The sequence below is a fragment of the Abrus precatorius genome, unplaced genomic scaffold (assembly GCF_003935025.1).
Source record: "Abrus precatorius isolate BTA unplaced genomic scaffold, Abrus_2018 Scaffold4, whole genome shotgun sequence".
NCBI lineage: Eukaryota > Viridiplantae > Streptophyta > Magnoliopsida > Fabales > Fabaceae > Abrus > Abrus precatorius.
The window spans coordinates 5,838,977-5,859,574 of record NW_020874384.1 but is presented as its reverse complement, the minus strand read 5'-3'; the positions used below and the strand labels follow the sequence as shown (position 1 = coordinate 5,859,574).

The following is a 20,598-nucleotide window of genomic DNA, read 5'->3' as shown; positions in this document are numbered from 1 at the left end:
CACCTTCTCTAGTATTGGATAAGGTTAGACATATATTTTACTTGACTTGTACTTAGACTTTTTTTTAATTGACTCAACACTTATGAGAGATGAAATAATATTACCTTTTTGGTTTAGGGTTTAGTAGGATATTCATCCTGTGCAATCTCTAATTTCAATTCAATAAATATACCTATTAGTGTTTATGCGCATTACTTGTTCTATGCAGTTGATATCAGTTTGTATCAGGTTTGTAGGATGAAAGAGGCACAAAAAAGAAATCCGACTACAACAGATATCTATATAATTTACCCCTTTTAATTGGGACTTCGCCAAACAATATTAACCTGTTTGTTTTGATACAAGCCATGAACAGTGAATCTTCCTTCTCAACCATGGAGTTTATTATAGTCACAAACTGAACGCGGTTGAGATCATCAACATTTATTCATCTAGGATATCTCACGGATTAAAAGTTGACAATCTTCTTTGCTCTGAAGCATTCCACAGTCTCCCTGAGGCTCACTTCCAAAGGAGTAAATTCTATTCCCAAGTTCTTTGCCTTTTCTGTGGAAATTTGATATGTTGGCACATAAGGCTCATCGACCTCACATCTGATAACATTGTTGAGAAATGATAAAGTGCAAATGATATTAGAAAAATAAAAAACGAAAATATTTAAATGCTGAATACACAAAAAATAGAAAAAGAAAGAATTTTTCAGGAAGTTCGTGTCGGGTAGAATTAAAGTAACCAATTGCCCGTGATTCTTATGCATGGAACTCAACATTTGTAGGATCTTATTGATCCCATGGCGTGTACTGGGATTTCAAGGCTCTCCCTCCCCTCAACCACAGGTAGTAGGGCCTTCACGTTCAAAGTTGTTATAATTGACCTTATCTGAACAAGGTGCATCATATTGCCATAAATTTTGAATAGAAAATTATGCTTGAATGGCAATGACTCTTCGAATACACACAACTCATTTGACACCTTTAAAATGAGAAAGTTTACTTTAGAGAGAAACGTAGAATATGTCAACCTTTAATGAAAAAAATTAAGGAAACCGATTTTAAGTTAACCAAATCTAAAAATTGTTATATACTATGTAACAACAACAAAATAAAGCAACCACAATAAATTAACATCCATACTAAATTAAAATCAACCTAATCAATTTCTCTGTTTTCCACAGTACACCAAAGCAAAGGCTTATATGCTTACCAGGCCCATAGTTAATATATTTTTCCCTTATTAGGGGAGCAAGGGGGATAAAGACGCAACACAAGTACAAACAGAACGTTCGGAATATATGACATGGATATGAACTGTCCAGTGGTAGAAAGCTAAAAGGAAGGAATGAACAAGAGTGCTGAATATGTAGGGTAGGAGTTATTTTCAGTGCGTACATTGTATCAACGAAAACTAATAGCATTAGATATAATAAATATGGATTAAAGTAAAGGAATCTACTTTCGTTAAATGATTTAAATAAAAAGGTTGTTTTTGCAATCATTCATTAAGATCTCAGCATTCATTCAGTTTTGGCATACATTGAACAAACATCACTAACTCAATTTCAATGCAGAATCTTTTCATTTTCAGCATAAGTTGAGTTTTCAAAATGCCAGTAAAGCCAGGAAAAAAGGAATCAATAAATGGGGATCCCACTTCTCGTTTTATAAAATTAAACTTACTCATCTGAAATTTGTAATGTAGGGTACAGATCATGTAAAATCCTAGCAAGTTCAGAGTAGTGTATGACTCTCTCAACCAAACAGTATCTTCCACTAGCTGAAGCGATCTCATATGCCTGAATATGGGCATTAGCAACATCTTTCACATCAACCCATCCAAAAACTTTATTTGGAAATTTTATACCTGCATTAAAGAAGTTAAATAGTTATTCTACTAGGCAAAAGACAGCTCTTGTTTTGGGGCAAAACTGGAATATAATTTATGCACATAGCAAATCCACTATTATTTTAACCAAATTAACAAACAGATTAATCAATCCAGAACCAATGAATGACATTAAAGACAAGTGATGAGATGTTAAGACAAATAGGAGGGAGAGGGGTAACACTTTCACAATCACTAGAAGAGCTCTGGCCTTTAATGTACGAAATGCCACTTCAAATATGTGTCCAACATATCTTATATTAGCATAGACCAGTCTCAGTGGTCTCATCTTCATTTTCTTTTTTGGAAAAACAAAATGATTGGACAATGCTTTAGAGCTATAATGTCATCTTTTTCTTTTTCCAAAGTATATCTTTTCAGTTCTTTCTGTATTTTCTCAATTTGCTATAAAATAATTACTCATCTGTTAAATAAATAAGAAAAACAGCTTGACAGACTATAACTTGGGTGGAAGTATGAAAAAATGATGGTATCAACTATCAAGTTTTATACTTTTATTAAATATGCATGAGATAGTTTCTGTCTGAATCTTACTAAAGAGATAAGTTTGTGTCTAATAATTTTTTTTCCAACCTTTTCCCCGCAACTTTTGAGTACCAAACATCCCGATCTATGATAAAACAAGATAAGAAAGATAATGATCAAGGCTAACTTCATATATCGGTTGAGAGATTAATTTTTTAAGGATTTATTTGTCAAAATATTATTTTTATTAATTGACTGCATCGTTCTTCAAATTTATCTGAAGAAAATTTAGTAATCCAAAAATTAAGTTCATATCAGTCTTAACTGATACAATTTTTCAATTTGAAGTTCGAAGGACTAAACTGATATAATAACAATCTTTTGAGAAACAAAATATTAATGTAACAATTAACTTCAAGATAGTTAAAACACTCGCAAATAGTCCACGAGTAGTATTAACTTCAACCTAACAGAATTTTCATACAGCACAACTTCATGGGTAAATAATAATTACCATTTACTATGTTTAAAATTGGCTCAACACTTTCATTAACCTCTGGTTGTAAGAGAGTTCCTGAAACCATTGTTGGATTAATACTAATAATGTCAATGTTGTTTTCGTTTGCAAATTTCCAGGCAGCAGCCTCAGCCAAAGCCTTTGAAAGTGTGTACCACAACTGAAGACAAATAAAAAATGGCAAGAAAGTTAGTAAGCATGGTTACATACTAAAGAGGACAAATTATTACATTTGTGCCTATTGAAACAAAAACATTAGAATTTAGAAGTTATAATGCAGTGACCAATGTAGTTTTTCAATGAAAGATATTTTTTTTTCTAAACTGCCTGTTTCTCCCTTTAATGCAGTTTTGTCTCTTATGGGGAAACAGGGTAGAGAGGAGACAAAGCCAAAAGAAGAGGAGTGACGAAAGAAGAAAATGAAATGATTGAAGTGTTACACATTACCCATGTGCTTACATAGAGAAGCAACGTGTCACATCGCTAACTTCCGAATTAAACTGCTGGGGTAGTATTGACTGCTAATGAATCAATCTTACAAACTAACTAATGGTTGACCAAAGTCAACCTATTAGCTACGCGAGGTAAGTGGAAACACTGGCATCTCTGGGAAGAAATCTGATCACTCATACTCTTCCTCTAAATCCTTTCACTCAATGTTAGAGCTATAATATAAAATCATTTATGTGTCTTTGTCTAAGAGAGAAAAACAGAGAGATACTACAGAAGAATAGGAGACAGACATGATTAAATGAGAGAAATATGACCGACCAAAGAAAAGAATTCCAACTGTGACTACTTTTGTCCTGTTAAAACAAAAATAATATAAATTATATCCTTCAAGATCCAGTGAAGTTCATTTGAACCTATTAGTATTGAATTTTACAAGGTAAGGAATAAGCTTTGCACTTTTTAAACATGTTCACAATTTACACTAATAATTAAATATACATTACTCCTCATGAAATCCCCTTTTTTCCTTTCCTCCTTTCTCTTGCTATAGCAGTTGTCATGGCTATTAATAATTTATTTTCTTGTACTAATTGTATGGCTTTAGCAGGGCTAGCAAAAGCTACTCAGTTTACTAGTAACAGTGGTAAAAGAATCAGTTTTCAAAAATTATAAGCGTAAATAAATTTCGGGTTAAAAGAAGGTAAAGACGAGGTGAGATTAAGATTTTCATAACAATGAAATATCAAGGACACCAGATTACTTTCACCAGATTCTAACATTTAGGTATGACATATACAATTATTGGAAAGCAACTACTTTTTACTCTGTTCCTTCAGGGAAAAGTAATGTTTCCTTTGCAGTTTAAAAACACTTCCAATTATGATTAACAAACGCACATTTATGCTGTTCACATGTAGTGGTAAGATACATAAACACTGTTTAGATTTAAAAAAAAAAAAAAACATGACATTAAATTTCCCAATTTTCAACAAACTACGTAATAATCACACATTCCACCTGCATGAGCTTCAGGTTTTTCATTTCTAAATAAATTTTAGCAAAAAAAAAAGAAAGAAAGAAAGCACGAACCTTTAATTCCCTACAGATATCTGGATTCGAAAACCATGTCTCATCAACAACTACTTCGGGATTTCTAGGCTTGCCATTAAATAAAACTGCAGCTATAGAAGAAGTTAAGATGACTCGTTTGACAGATGATGAATTTGCACATGATTTTAGAACATTAAGAGTTCCCTTCACTGCAGGATCAATCACTTCAGTCTGAAATAAGGAAAACAAAAGTTAACGGGCAATTGATCTGTTAAGAAAAGACAACAACAGGGTAATTTCAACTGTGAACTGACAAATACAAAATTCTCAACGGATATTAAATAAGCAGACGCAGTGAAATTGCAGAGCCTTACATTCTTAATGTCCTTGTTATTACGAATGTCGATTACTTTAATTATTTTATAAAAATGTTTATTTAACTTTTTAATAATAAAAACTATAATAAAAAATAAAATAACTGGAATAAACACTTTTTATGATATTAAAAATTAAAGTAAAAAAATTATAAAATCATAAATTAAAGTTACTGTAACTTTTTTTTTTTGTTTTATTTAAAATGTCACTTACTAGTAATACACATGTCTTGAAAAATCGATTAATTTTACTAATTATAATCATAAAATAAATAATTTTATTAAATACAAAAGTTATTATAGTAGTTCAGTAATAAGAATTACTTTTAAAATAATATTAAGTTATTGAAGTAATTAATTAGTAAAAATTATTCTTAATAAATAAGCGTCTTACTGAAAATTAACCTGTGGGTCGTTGACAACGAATCGAACAGGGGAAGCAGTGTGAAAGACACCGTCACAACCGTCAATAACAGAGTCAAAGGAGCCTTCCTCTAACAGATCTGCTTTAAACAGCTGCAGCCTCTCTTCGGCACCCTCAAGTTCAACCAAGTGCTTCACCTTCTTCGGATTACCTGAAAATATGGTATCATAACATAGCCTGTTTCATATTCGTTAATGGCAGTAAAAGTAGTAAAAGCGAAGCTTACTTGGATCGCGAACAGTGGCCCTTACGGTGTAACCACGTTGAAGAAGAAACTTGACGATCCATGAAGCAATAAAACCAGATCCACCCGTCACACACACCACCTTCCCTGTCTCGCTCCTCATCTCGGGGTCTATTTTTTTTTTTTAAGTTTTTTTTATTAAATGGAGATTCGGATTGCGTGCCACAAAATTGAAGGTATTCAAACTCAATACAATTTTATTCAACAGAGTTTCATCATTCAAAGGAGAATTCTAATAAATGACAATTCTTGTTTCTCCACGTATTGCAAAAACTTCAAATAATTTATTCCAAAAAGATAAAGAGGAATAGACAAGTTATAAAGAGGCCAATTGGATAATCCAAGAATAAAAAATGAAAATCATTTATCACGAAAGAGAAGTTAGTTTCAAATATGGTTAGCACTTCATCATCCTAAAGATCTTAATCACTTATTAGGCACTTCATTGCATCTAGAACACAAAAAGGATTAATCATCTTACGATTACATCTTTTTTTATTGGTTAAAAGTTTATTCTAAGCAATTTAACTTTGGTAAGGCCATCCCAATCCCAAATTAATTTAAAAATTTTATTATTATTCTACTTCTTTTTATTACAATAAAAAATTAGATTGTATGTTGATCTAATTGAAAAAGTTTGTGTCACAAAAAATTTTAAAAATACTAACTAGCAAGTGTACTAGATAGTTATAATGAATAACAAAATTTAAAAATTAATATGAATGTCAAGTATCATCTTCAAGGATTAGGTCTATCAATTACCACTTTACAAATCAATAACTAGTTGAGTTAAATGAATTTATAGAAATTTTGAATCATTTAACAAACAAAAGCAATAAAGTGCAGAAAATTAGTATTACAGCAAAACAAAACAACAAATTTAGAAATGAAATGATATGTAAATGTAGTTAGGATTGATTTCATCTTTTTATCAATTAGATCTGAACTCTAAGTTCCTTAATTGATTGATGATCAAATTTTTTTATATAAAAAATATAATCTAAATTAAATTCAAAAAATCTTTATTCGCTGCTCCTCAATCTCTACAAAATCTCTGCAAAATCCCTGCAAGTCACATAATTCTACAGCAATCCTATTAATCTAATTATTCAAAAATTTAAAATTTAAAATTTAAAATTCAGAATTCAAAAATCACAAAATTCAGAATTTTAGATTCAAAATTAAATGCATTAAAACAGCAAAATTTAATAAAATAGAAATAGACGACAAAAATAACTTGCAGAATTTGACAAGTAATAGAATGCAATTTTTTCTTCTTTTTATTATTTAACCTTATTAATGACTAAAATTAAACATATCTAAATAAACAAATTAATTTAGACTTTTTTTAATGAAGAATTAATAGTAATTTTTATGTAAATATAAAAAATATTTTTTGGTATTATGTTAGTAATTTTTTTAATTTTAATGTAATCATAATTGGTATCTCATGATAAAAATTATTATGCTTAATTATGTTAGTGATTTAAATTTTTTAAATTAAGATGTAATTTAAATTTGTATGTAAATAAAAAAAATTTTCTAGTATTATGTTAGTAATTTAATTTTTATAATTTAAATATAATCATAATTTGTATGTAATTATAAAAAATCTTATAGTTAATTTTGTTAGAAATTTTTTTGATTAGGATGTAATTATAATTTTATAGTAAATTTAAAATTTTTATATTTAAATATGTTAGTAATTTGATATTTTAAAATATGGTAATAATTTGTATGTAAATATAAATAAATTTTTGTTTAATTATGTTATTATATTTAAATAAGTTCAAATTTGTATTGTAATTAGGTTAGTACTTTGATATTTTTATTTAAGAAATATGAATAATTTGTATTGAATTACAAAACAAGATATAGGAGAGTTGATATTGGTATAAATAATATAATTCTAAATTTAAATTTATGTCATTACGATGTGATAATAATTTGTTTATAAAAAGATAAACTATTATAATGAAGTTGATTGAAGTATTATTAATTATGTTAGAAAAATATAAACGATTATTAATGAAGTTGATATTTGTATCTAAATATTCTTTTTGTGTACAGATAGCATCATTCTCACGACAGAATAGGATTATTAATCTCACATCAAAGGATTCATCACTCATTCAATTTCAGAATATTCATGTCTCTAAACATATTTAGGATGGACGTGATTACCTGTTGTTAAGAGTGAGGAAGAGTCATAATATTCCTAGTAGATTAAAGGATATTCCTCAAGAATTTGTTTTGCATCTAGAGTTAGCTAGTTTTATTGGAGTGACTAACTTATCTCAATTTCTCCTAAACGTAGGATTGATTACTGCATTAGTTAAGAGGTGGAGGTCTGAGACACACATCTTCTATTTGTCTCCTGGAGAATGTACTATTACTCCTCAAGATATTGCTATCCTGTTAGGACTATGCATAGATGGGAGACTAGTTATAGCATCCACTTGAGGTAATTAGGCGCAGATTGTTGAAGACAGCCTAGGTATCAGACTAGGTCTAGATGCTTTTGTAGAAATTTCTTGAAGATGAACTGGTTGAACAAGCACTTTACTCATATTGGGATGCAAAATCAAAGTGCGTTACAAATTACTCGGTTTGGTAAGGCATATATATTGAGGCTCATTGGAGGGTTCATGCTTCCTAATCACTCTAGTAGCAGGGTATTTGTGAGGTACTTGTCTTTACTTGATGATTTTGAGTTGACCGATCAATATAGTTAGGGTTCTACAGATCTAGCTTTTTTGTACCAAGAGCTATGCATGACCACCAACATTGACTGTGTTGCTATTGGAGGACATGCTACGTTGATTGTGATGTGGGCTTGGGATAGATTTCTTTATCTAGCACCTAGTAATCCCTCTCCTCAAACACATCCCTATCTTCCCTACATTGTAAGGTAAGTTATTGTTTTTCTACGCATAGTTATATGTAACTATAACATATAATGTTGTTGTGCAATTCTTAATGATTGTATTAAAACATTACTTGCAAATGGTTATCACAGGGTACAAGAAATGGGAAGAAGGATGTCTAGTACTACAGATATATATTTGATCGTCTAACATATGATGAGGTAATACATATTTTTCTACCAAAATAGTCATTTCAATTTAAATATTATTATGGCTTTTTACACTAATTAGTATATTTTTTTTATTAATCATATTTTTATGTCATAATACAAATTGTATGGGTCCTGTATGATGTGGAGCTCATCAACATGTTGCTACCTATTTGTAGAGACGGTATGGACTTATAGAGGATGATGGTGCCACTGATATGTTTTTAGGCTTGTGAGTGGCAGCAACCTGATCGAGTGATGTGTCAGTTTGGTATAGTTCAACACATATGTCAAACCCATTTCTTGATGGTTCTCTTTCGCTAGTGTTAACGCTTTTAATTCCTTTTAATTTGTGTTGTAATTATTTGACCTATATGATTCTATATGATTGAGTATGACTATTGATAGACGATGACAAGTCGCTATCAAAACAACTAAATTTTCTAAATATTTTGTAGTATAAAGCCAAACCTAGGTCAATTTACATAGGCACGTTCTCAGCCAAATTCAATTTTAGGTTTTCTTTTTAAAAAATGCAAATAAAGTTTTTGGAATTTTTAAAAATTACAAATTAATTGAATTTAGTTATGAATAGAATAAAATTGAGTAAAAATGAATTAAGAAAAATCAATCTACAGAATATCAATTGCGTGTAACTCTGGCTATCACAATATCTAAAGGTTTAAATCCGCGTTTGAACAATCATCTAATTCAATTATTAATTCAATTGAATAATTAAATTGAATAGAGTTATGAATTAAATCAAATAATCATTTCACCTAATCCGCATTAATTATCAAAGCAGAGCATCAATTGAGTCCTAATTTAAATTCTAACAACAGAAAAGTCAATTACAATCGCAATACATAATTCTAAGATTAGAGAGAAAAAAGAATAAACTCAAAGCAATTTAGTGCAAAACTCAAGTCAGAATTACGGCATTTGAACTTTGCAGATTGAATGAGAGGTTTAACATTCCATTGAACCACTTAACCCACGCAAGAATGAGAAAAAAACGAGAGAGTTCGAGAGAAAGTAAAAACAATGATTCTTATTTCGGCCAAATCTCAAAATCTCAAAGTGTCTAATCACATCATACCCTAATTCAGAATCTTATTAGTCTATTTATAGATTCTAATTAGGGTAAATTAAGTGGCCAAAATTTGGGCCTCAATAATATCTAAAAGCCTAAATACAATTATTAAACATTAAGGGTCCAAATGCAATCTTGTAAAAATATTCAGCAAATCTGTCTCAACTTTGAAAAATCATAAAAAATGAAAAACAACTCCAAATCTAATGATACATGTATGCATTTTGAAGCCCTAGATGTGTAGAATCAAATGCAACTGGAATCATCCAAAAATGATATCTATAGAAAATGTTATGACCAAAATAGTAGTCAGAGGTTAGAATAACCAAAAATATGAAATTAAAGCATTTATTTGTAGTAACCTGCATTATCCCTAAACCGAAAATATGGAACAGTTTGATATGTGCGTTGTCTTTTTTATGAAGAAAAGTAACAAAGCCCATGATGAAGTAACCTGCATTATCACTATCTTTGACAATAGTGATTGTTCCAGAGATTGGGTGAGAACAACTTGTGCATGATCACTATTTTGTACAAAAGTGAACACGCGTAAGTCTGAATAGAAGAAACTAGCTGCACGTTACTCCTTTCGTAAAACAAAGTGAATACTGATAAATCCATATTTTTACTAGTATTTTACTATAGTTTTAATCCATTTGATAAGGAAAATATGTTGGAAAAAGCAGAAAAACTCATAAAAATGAAATGATTGAAGGTTTTCTTTAAATACATAGTTATTTTAGCATTTGTATAGTTTTTGCATAGAAATTAATAATTTAAGCATGTTTTTGTAGAAAATCCTGAGCAAAGTTAACGAAGATGGAAGATCAATGGAGAGATAAAAGAAAAGTAGCAAGTCTGGACTTAAAGAACAAGATTTATGGAGTTTGGGCTGGGCGTGATCACTCTTGCCAGTGAAAGTGAGTGATCCAGAGCTTAAATAAGAAGTAAAGTTTAGGCGTGGTCATTATTATTAGTGAAAGTGAGCGTTCCAGAGTGTTTCTTAGAAGAACACAGTGTGCGTTATCACTTTTGCTGGCGAAAGTGAGCATTCTAGAAGGGCTTCAGACTTAGTAAGTAGCGCGTTATCACTTTCGTTGGCGAAAGTGAGCGTTCCAGAGGAACCCATTCACAACAAAGAGCGTGTTACCACTCTTACTGGTGAAAGTGGATGTTCCAGAGAAGCTCCACACTTAGCGAGAATCGCGTTACCACTCTTACCAACGAAAGTAAACGTTCTAGAGAGACCTTAGCTTGGCAACTTGCGCGTGGTCACTTTTACTCATGAAAGTGAATGAAAGTGATTGTTCCAGTTTTCCAAAACACCATAGAAGCCTTTGCGTGGCTACTCTTGTGAATGAAAGTGATAACGCACAGAGGCAGAAAAATCTATAAATTGCAGAAACGCTCAGATTTTAGGATCTTTTGTTCATTTTTCGTTTTTACCTTGTTCTTTGGTGTGGAGAGAGTCTGAGAGAGAGATTAGAGACGAACTTCAAGCTCCAACCTAGAGGAATCAGATTGGGGATCGATTGAAGATGACTCTTCTGTGTTCTTCCTCTTGTTGATTATCTTGATCACTATTCTCTTCAGATTTATCTAATGCTTCCTTTTTCTCAGCAGTTTTAGGACTTGAACATTCCACTTCACTCCTTGTACAGACAACTTGACTTTGCTCTATTGGATTTACAATGGTATTGTTAGGTAATTTTTCATCATTCCTATTTAACAATTGCTCTGTAATTTGTGCTATGTGCTTCTCCATCTTCTTCATGGATGCATCTTGATTCTTAAAACTTGATTGATTAAATTTCATGAATTAGAGCAAAGTTTCTTCAAGTTCATTCATTCTTTTTGGAAAGTCTATGAAGGCTGCAGTCCTCCTTGAGGTTGAGAATATGATATTTGAAAATAAGGTTGTGAAGATTGAGGACTAGAAAATGGTGTTGTTGCAACAAGCATTTCTTGATTCCAATCATAATATGGCTGACTCATGTTAGCTTGATGTTGATATATATGATGAAAGGTAGATTCAGGTCTTTGTAAATTTTCTCCATAATTGATTTCTTCTTGAAAGTCTGGTGCATCCACATCATAGGTTTCATTCACATGGTTTTCACTATAAAAATCACAAACCAAGGGGTTAGTTTGGATAACTCCAGCTCAAAAATTAGTAGTTAAAGCTTCAAAAGTATCTGCTTCATATGGTCCTGTTCTTGCAACTTGGCTTTGATGGAAATTCTGATACATGCTGGTTATATTCAAACAATAGAGCAACTTATTTTTCTAGGTTTTCCTTGCATACAAAAAAAAAGAAAGAAAACAAAAGTCAAATCAAATTTGTAACTAGGAAAAATGAAATATGAAATTATGAAGAAAGTTACAAAACATAACATGCAGCAAACATAGAAAATTATGCAGAATGAAATTTACAATTATGCAGAAAAATGAAAAACAAGATTATGCAGAAAAATGCAAAAGAATACAAAAAAGCTACAAAACAAAATATGTAGAAAACATAAAAAATTATGTAGAACAAAATTTAAAATTATGCAGAAGAATGAAAAAAAAATTATGCAGAAAATGTAAAAGAATACAAAAATTTATGCAGAAAACTACACAAAATGCAGAAAGAAAGAAAAAAAAAATTATGCAAAAAAATTAGACAATATGCAGAAAAATTTGGAAGCAAAACAACAACAAAAAAAGTTAGTTATGTCTCCTTGTGGAACAGTTTGTTACTCAGATTGAAGATTGGATTGAAGATGATTCTTTGCTAATCTCCTTCTTCTCTTTCTTTGTCTTTTCATTTTGTAATGGAGTTTTAAACTCTTTTTAGTTAGGGATTTATGGATCCAAAATGGAAGTGTTAAATTGATTTTGGATATGAAATTTGAATGCTGGATTAGATTGAGTAATTGATTATGCTTTTCAAGTAGTTATTGAATGGAAATTTGATTAACTAATCACAGAGAAGCTCTTATTAACGAAAGCTGAAATTGTTTCTCAGATCTGAACCAATTACTAAGATTATTGATTTGTTAGGGATAAGACACCGTAACCTTGCAATCTTTTAGTTTCTAATGTTTAATGCAACATTTAATTGAACCAGATCTAAAGAATTAGGATGATTGAATTGAATGTTAGATTCATTGAGTTAAGGAATTAACCTTTGATTAAGACATTGTGAAACTGATTGTCATTCAATCCAAATGCTTGAAGGTTTAGAACTTGATTGAATTAACACTGAAGTTTTGGTGAAGTAAACCCCTAACTATGTTTCATACATCTGTTTCCTTATAGAAATTCGTATCTTTTGCTCTGCTGCAATTTTTGAATTATGTACTGGTTTATTTGCTTTTAAACATTACAAATTCCAATTGAATTGCTTTAGGCTCAACTAATTGTTGAATTCTTAAGTGATATTTGAGAAAACAAGTCTCTAAGGATGATATTTGAGACTCAAACATGATTCCAAGATTTTATAACTTGCTACAACAATACTAGTACACTTGCTAGTCAACCTTACTTTTAGTGCAACTGTTGAAAAAGTAACAGCAACCAATTCTTTAAGAGTCCTTTCATGTTGATTATTAACCATGGTATTAGAATGCACAGATATGTTATTAAAATGATCACAATCAGAATGCTCACAATTAGAATGCACACCAACACTATCAAGGGTATCACTACAATGACTATACAAATTACCTTCCAATTTAAGTCTATTCAATCTGTTCCAAGTGTGTTCAATCTTAGGATCAAATGCAAGTAATTGACCAGAATTCGTTCTAGTCATGCACCAAGAAGCAGATTGGTCGAAGTCAACAGGATCAACAAAGTCAAAGTCAACCTAATTATTTTATTTTCTATTTAAAAAAAATTATTTATATTTGTTTAATTTTTTTAAGATATCAAAATTCAAAATAATAAATAAATAAATAAATAAAAATTAAAAAATGTTCTAAACTATGCAATTTAGTATTTTGAGCACCACGCGTAAAATGAATAAAATAATATCAATAATTTTTGCAACTCACAAAATAATAATAATAATAATAAATTGTAGCAAAATAATAAAAGAATATGCTCCCACAATATTCTATTAGGGTTTCTGGAGTTCTAACCTATTGATCTATGACATGCGTTCTCACCTTGGGTAGTTTGTAAGCCTAAGGATAAAAGGTCACTAGAGTCAAAATATATTCCATAAAGTCATCTTCTTTCAATAGTTAGTCTACTAGATGTAGGAACTTATATAGACAAAATAAGTTCTAGTTGAAGTTCTCATGATAAACAAACAAAACGTACATCCAAATTGCTATCACTACACAACTACTCTAAACCTAAAGTTTACTTAGACCCAAGTACAGGGTCTCACTCATGTTATGTATGATTAGTAGTGTGTGAGAGAACAAACAAACTTTATACAAATCAAATAATAAAAATTTGTAAGGAAAAAAATAAAAAAAATCAACCAAATAAATTACAATAGGAAGTGTGATAAAAAGAAAATAAAATAATAAAAATTAAAATTATTTTAATTTAATTTTTCTAATTTTTAAAAAAAATATTAATTAAATTTTATTTAAAAAAGTTTTTTTAAAATAAAAAAATAAAAATTTAAATTTAAATTAGCAAATTGGTTAGATAATTTTTTTTCAAAATTTAAAGTAAAAAATAATCTATCTAAAAAAAATTAATCGTATCTTTAAAAGCAAAACAAACTAAATTTAATCTAATCAAATCTAACTAAATCTTAACTATAATTTAAAATTTAAAATTCAAAAATAATTTAAAATTTAAAATTAATTTTTTTAAATTTAATCTAAACTAAATCTGAGGAATCCTTATTCATTGCCCATCAATCTCTGCAAAATTTATACAAAATCTCTGTGAAATCCCTACAATTCACACAATTCTACAACAATCAACAATCCTATTAATCCAATTATTCAAAAATTCAAAATTCAAAATCTAAAATTCATAATTAAAAATTCATAAAACTCAAAATTTCATATTCAAAATTAAATGCACTAAAACAGAAAACTTTAACAAAACAAAAATAGACTGATGAAAATTGAAATTACACACTACCTATCAAATGAACAAAATAAGAATACCAAATCGTGGAGACAGAGATAGAAACGAAAACAAAAACAAAAACTATGATCTAAAACAATGAAAAAATAATAATAAACCTTAAATCAACAAATCAAAACTGACAACATATCCCCGTTAATAGCACCAATTTGATAGACGATGTCGAGTCGCTATCAAAACAACTAAGTTTCCTAAAGATTTTGTAGTATAGAGCCAAACCTAGGACGATTTGCGGAGACACATTCTTAGCTAAATTTAATTTTAGGTTTTCTTTTAAAAATGCAAATAAAGTTTTTGGGTTTTTTGAAAATTACAAATTAATGAAATTTAATTATGAACAAAATAAAATTGAGTAAAAATGAATTAAAAAAAATCAATCCACCGAATACCAATTACGTGTAACTACGGTTATCACAGTATCTAAAGGTTTAAATTTGTGTTAGAATAATCACCCAATTCAATTATTAATTCAATCGAATAACCTAATTGAATAAAGTTACAAATTAAATCAAATAATCATTTAACCTAATCTGCATTAATTATCAAAGCAGAGTATCAATCGAGTCCTAATCTGAATTCTAACAACAGAAAAGTCAATTATGATCACAATACATAATTCTGAGATTGAAGAGAAAAGAGAACAAACTTGGAGCAATTTAGTGCAAAACTCAAGTCAGAATTACGTTGTTTGGATTCTGCAGATTGAACGAGAAGTTTAGCCTTCCATCGAAATGCTTAACCCATGCAAGAATGAGAAGAGAACGAGAGATTTCGAGAGAAAGTAAAAACAAGGATTCTTATTTCGCTCAAGTCTCAAAATCTCAAAGTGTATAATCGCATCATACCCTAATTTAGAATCTTATTAGTCTATTTATAGATTCTAATTAGGGTAAATTAAGTGGCCAAAATTCGGGCCTCAATAATATCTAAAAGCCCAAATATAATTATTAAATAACAAGGGTCCAAATGCAATTCAGTAAAAATATTCAGCAAATATGCCTCAACTTCCAAAAATCTTGAAAAATAAAAAACAACTCCAAATCCAACGATCCGTATATGTATTTTGAAGCCCTAGATGTGTAGAATTCAATGCAACTAGAATCATCCAAAAATGATATCTGTAGAAAATGTTATGACCAAAATAGTAGTCAGAGGTCAGAATAATCGAAAATATGAAACTAAAGCATTTATTTGTAATAGGCCCAATTTATTCAAATAAGTAGAAAATGGTAAAAACTATAAAAATAAAGCATATGAAAAGTGTTTATTAATCAAAATAAACCTATAAATGTAAACCTAAAATATGTTATATCAACTATGTGCATTGAGATGAGTATGAAATTACATAGATTGAAATGTGTGAGTTGTGCAATTACCAAATAAAAAGTTGTGCATCGGCAGTGCTATTTGATTGCTTTATTTGAAATATTTAGTAATAAGGGATTGTGATTAATTATTAAGTGTTTATGTGTGTATTAACGTAAGGAATATTGCAGAGCCTCTTATTGGGAAACCCTCATTTGCATTGCCTTCATTATGGGAAAAATAGGAGTTTTAGTGCAGGTTTCTCGCTTAAGTGAAGTATGTCTCGCTCATGCGAGCTACACCTTGCAGAAATTGACATTCTAGAGTGATCTCGCTCAAGAGAGAACACATTCGCTCAAGCAAAAAAAGGATAATACCACCCCGATTGACCTCTTGCCTAAGCAAGAAAGAATCTCGCTTAAGCGAGAAGTGACCTCAGCCAGGCCAAAAGGAGTCTCGCCCAGGCAGCCTCATAAGAAAATGGGGAAGCCTCTAGACCCATTTTTGTCCAGACGAGAATGCCTCTCGCTCAGGCGAGAATGTTTCTTGCTTAGATGATAATATTAGAAAATTGAGTAAAATTTCTCGCTTAAGCGAAAGTAAAACGTGTGAATTTGGAAGGGTATTTAAGGAACTTCACGCTGAAAACCTTCATTCTCTCACCAGACAACCTTCCCTCTCATTTTCTCTCTGTTCTCTCACCTTTCTTTCTTAGAGAAAACCTCTTGAAACTTGAACCTTTTCCAAATCTGAGCACAAAGGTTCACTTTATTCAGATCTAAGTAAGTTTCTAGAGCTTAGTTCTTCAACTTCACCCCTTATCCATTATTCTCTCTTTCTTAAGAGTTTTTCACTTTGTCATCCTAAGGAGATCTGAGTTCTTCGGATGATATTTTATACACAACAAGAAAACACTTGACAGCCACTGAATTTAGCAATTATTTTCCAGTCCATCATAAATCCTCTTAAAAATCAACACATCATCCTTTCCTAGAGTTAGGTTAATTAGAATAAGTGTCAATCAACCCTAATATCTCATGCAAGATTAAGCAAATCACATGAGCTCCAATCCCTGGTCCTTAGAATTAAGCAAACTTAGAACCAAACCCAGAATTAAGCAAACTGAGCTTTGAATCCTTGTTAAAAACAAAATTAAGATTGATTAAGTAACAACCTCTATTTTATTCTTAACCCATTTTATTCTTAACAAAATGAGGATTTATCATAACCCCAAACTTAAACTTTTGTTTGTCCTCAAGCATATCAAAATTCAAGCAAGTTAAACATAAATGGGCTGGATTTATCCAAAAAAAATTTCAAAAATTTCTTTCCAATATCATACTCTAGCTGCCACTTCTATCATTTACAAGGTCATGGACCTATTTAACAGAAAAATCACACTCATATCAACCATTTTCATGCAAAGTCTCACTAAACTAAAATAAAAATTCAGCAAGGCTTCATGTAATCAACATAATGCAAAGAAATTATCCAGCTCACAGAATAGTATTTCACTCTTCATTCAACAGTATTTTGGGTTAAGTGTTTCCCCTCGATTCATAAATTTTTGCCTCACCCTACCATATGCTTGCCTATATTCTCAATCTCCTTTGCCTTGATACAGTGAATCACATATCATGAGGACTTTATTGGTCAAGAATGGAATTAGGCTAAGGTAAATTCTGGTTAAGGAGGGACAATAGCTCATGTGGGTTTCCAAGAGAAAAGAGCTATTTTGAGTGAGTGAGCACAAAAACTAGAATATAATGCACAAAATGATGTAACATAAAAGGCTCAAGCACTTTCTAACACATAGGCCTTGCTCTATTTTTCTTTTCTACAAATGGTTTTGTGGACTTTGCTAATCTTTCCTTTCTTTCTTCTTCCTCTCTTCTCTTTTATATTTTTTCTTATTTATTTATTTCATTTATTTGTGTCCATCACCCTAACCTTAGGCTTTTGCTTGTCCTCAAGCAACTATAGTGAACGTAGTACCCCAAACTTAGTTCTTGCACTCAATCTTAATGCAACTCAAACTAACTCTATTCTCTTGGAATAGGTACAATGGGTATGCAGTGTGATTTGTTTTCAAAAAGACTAACTTTAGAAGAAGGTAATGGGCTCAAAAGGGTGTTCTTGTGTGAAAGTTGTTTAAGCTAATAGGAAGTGTGAAATTAAGGCCTCAATCATTTAAATGAAAACTGTGTAGCACATATTCAATAAGAAACAAGGCAAGTTCTAAAGAATGAATGAAAAAATGTATGTAAATTGTACACAAAAATGAAATGTCTAAGAAAAGGTTCAACTCTTTACATGGTCTTTGTCAAAATATGAGTACCGTCACCTTGAATGAAAAAAATGTTCAGTATGGTAAGAATTTTAATTATTTGCAAAACAGAGTGTGATCATGAGTTAGACATTAGGTGCATTGTAAGCAGTCTTGTGGGCCCACAAAGCATCGTCAACCTATGGCTCCAGTCTTTCTTGTGAGGCTACACAATTCTTTCTAGTATCTTCTTTATCTCTCTGTTGAAAAGTTCAGCCTATCTATTAGTTTGTGAGTGATATGTTGTAAATACCTTGTGCAGTACTCTATATTTCTTCAGTAGAACCTCCATTGTTTTATTACAGAAATGGCCTCCTTAGTTACTAATGATGACACGAGGGATACCAAATCTGTAGAACAAGTTAGTACAAACAAACTCTACAACAATTCTAGCATCATCAATCTTAGTGGCTTTGGCTTCCACCCACTTTGACACATAATCTACAGCAAATAAGATATATAAAAAACCAAAAGAGGATGGAAAAGGGCCCATGAAATCAATACCCCAGACATCAAAGATGTCATAATACAGTATTAGTTGTTGGGGCATCTGCTGTCTCCAAGTAATTATGTTTCCTGCCCTTTGACACATTTCACATGTAGCATATGCTTGCCATTGCTCTTTGAAAATGGAAGGCCATTAGAGACCTGAGTCCAACACCTTCCTTGTTGTTCTTTGAGGTCCAACATGGCCTCCTACAGTTGAGACATGGCAGAACTACAATATTGATGGGATCTCTTGGTCAGGAATGCATCATCTAATCACTTGGTCACTGCAAAACTTCTAGAGGTAAGGGTCATCTGACATATAGTGTTTTGCATAACTGTTGATCTTTTCCCTTTGAGCCTTTGGTGAGTTTGCTGGAAAAACACCTGCGACCAAAAAATTAACTATATCAGCAAACCAAGGTACATGTGAGGTACACAACTCAAGGAGTTGTTCATCAAGGAAATCATCTTTGATACAGTGTGTTCAGGGACTCCCTCTACTCTACTTCAGTGGTCAGCCACTAGGTTTAGTGCTTTACTTCTGTCTTGGATTTCCAAGTCAAATTCTTGTAACATAAGCATCTACCGAATAAGTCTTGGCTTGGAATCTATCTTTTACAACAAAAACTTTAGAGTTGCATGGTCAGTAAATACCACAACCTTTGACCCAACCAAACATGATCTAAATTTATCCAATGCAAAGGCTATGGTTAACAACTCTTTTTCAGTAGTGGTGTAATTAGATTGTGTAGCATCTAAAGTCCTAGAGGCATTGATGAACCCATATTTTACTAGTACTTTACTATAGTTTTAAGCCAGTTGATAAGGAAAATGTGTGAGAAAAAGCAGAAAACTCATAAAAATAGTATGATTGAAGGTTTTCTTCAAATACATAATTATTTTAGCATTTGTGAATTTTTGATGTAGAATTTAAGAAATTTTTCATGTTTTTGTAGGAAAATCTGAGCCAAGTGCATGAAAGATGGAAGATCAATGGAATGATACAGGAAAAGTGGCAATTCTAGACTCAAAGAACAAGATTAATGGAAAGAAAGCTAGGCATGATCACTATTGTTAGTGAAAGTGATCGTTCCAGTGCATAAATAAGGAATATAGTTTGGGCATGGTCACTCTTACAAGCGAAAGTGAGTGTTCCAGAGAGTCTCTCAGAAGAACACACTAGGCGTTATCACTTTGCTGGTGAAAGTGAGCGTTTCAGAGGACTTCAAAATCAGCAAGGTTCTACATGGTTACTTTTGCTGGCGAAAGTAGATGTTGCAGAGAGAAGTGTATCAAGGCAAGTTGCGCGTAGCCACTTTTACTCATGAAAGTGAACACGCGCACTCCTCGACCTCCTGCGTTGCTACTATTATCAGCGAAAGTGAATGTTCCAGTCTTCTAGAAACTATATGAGCCTCTGCGTGGCCACTCTTGTGGAGCAAAGTGACGACGTGCAGAGGCGAGAATTCTTATAAATACCAGAGCAAGCTCAGATCTCAGGGTCTTTTGCTCATTTTCCATTTTTCACTACATTTCTTTGTTGAGAGAGAGGTAGAGAGAGGATTGGGGTTGAACGATGAGCTCCAAGAAGAGGAATTGAATTGGGGATCGTGAAGATGGCTCTTTTGCTTTTCTTTCCTTCTTCTCCTTTTTTCTCTTTCTTTGTTGCAATGTTTGCTTAATTCTTCGTAGTTAGTAGTTTATGGACCTTGAATTAATGTATTGATTCAATTCTTGCTTCTAAACTTTGAGCTCTTGGATTAATTGAGTTCTTAAT

At 31.2% G+C, this 20,598-nt stretch overlaps 1 protein-coding gene across 1 annotated transcript; it reads right to left on the bottom strand.

Annotated features, from left to right (window-relative positions):
- Positions 1–308: 308 nt before the first annotated feature.
- On the bottom strand, positions 309–5,532 carry LOC113864916 (cinnamoyl-CoA reductase 1). The gene is made up of 6 exons (XM_027499151.1): positions 5,412–5,532; positions 5,167–5,336; positions 4,427–4,618; positions 2,882–3,044; positions 1,677–1,860; positions 309–593 (listed from the first exon to the last, which is right to left on the bottom strand). The coding sequence occupies exons 1-6, from the start codon at positions 5,530–5,532 to the stop codon at positions 449–451; spliced, it is 975 nt and encodes a 324-aa protein (XP_027354952.1). The 3' UTR covers positions 309–448.
- Positions 5,533–20,598: the final 15,066 nt, after the last annotated feature.

Bases quoted from the DNA above. Each gene is read 5' to 3' on its own strand.
- LOC113864916 (XM_027499151.1), bottom strand. From the start codon at position 5,532: ATGAGGAGCGAGACAGGGAAGGTGGTGTGTGTGACGGGTGGATCTGGT. The intron at 4,619-5,166 runs GTTAATTTTCAG...TCCTTATTTCAG, and splicing joins TCGTTGTCAACGACCCACAG to ACTGAAGTGATTGATCCTGC. The intron at 3,045-4,426 runs GTTCGTGCTTTC...ATTTGTCTTCAG, and splicing joins ATATCTGTAGGGAATTAAAG to TTGTGGTACACACTTTCAAA.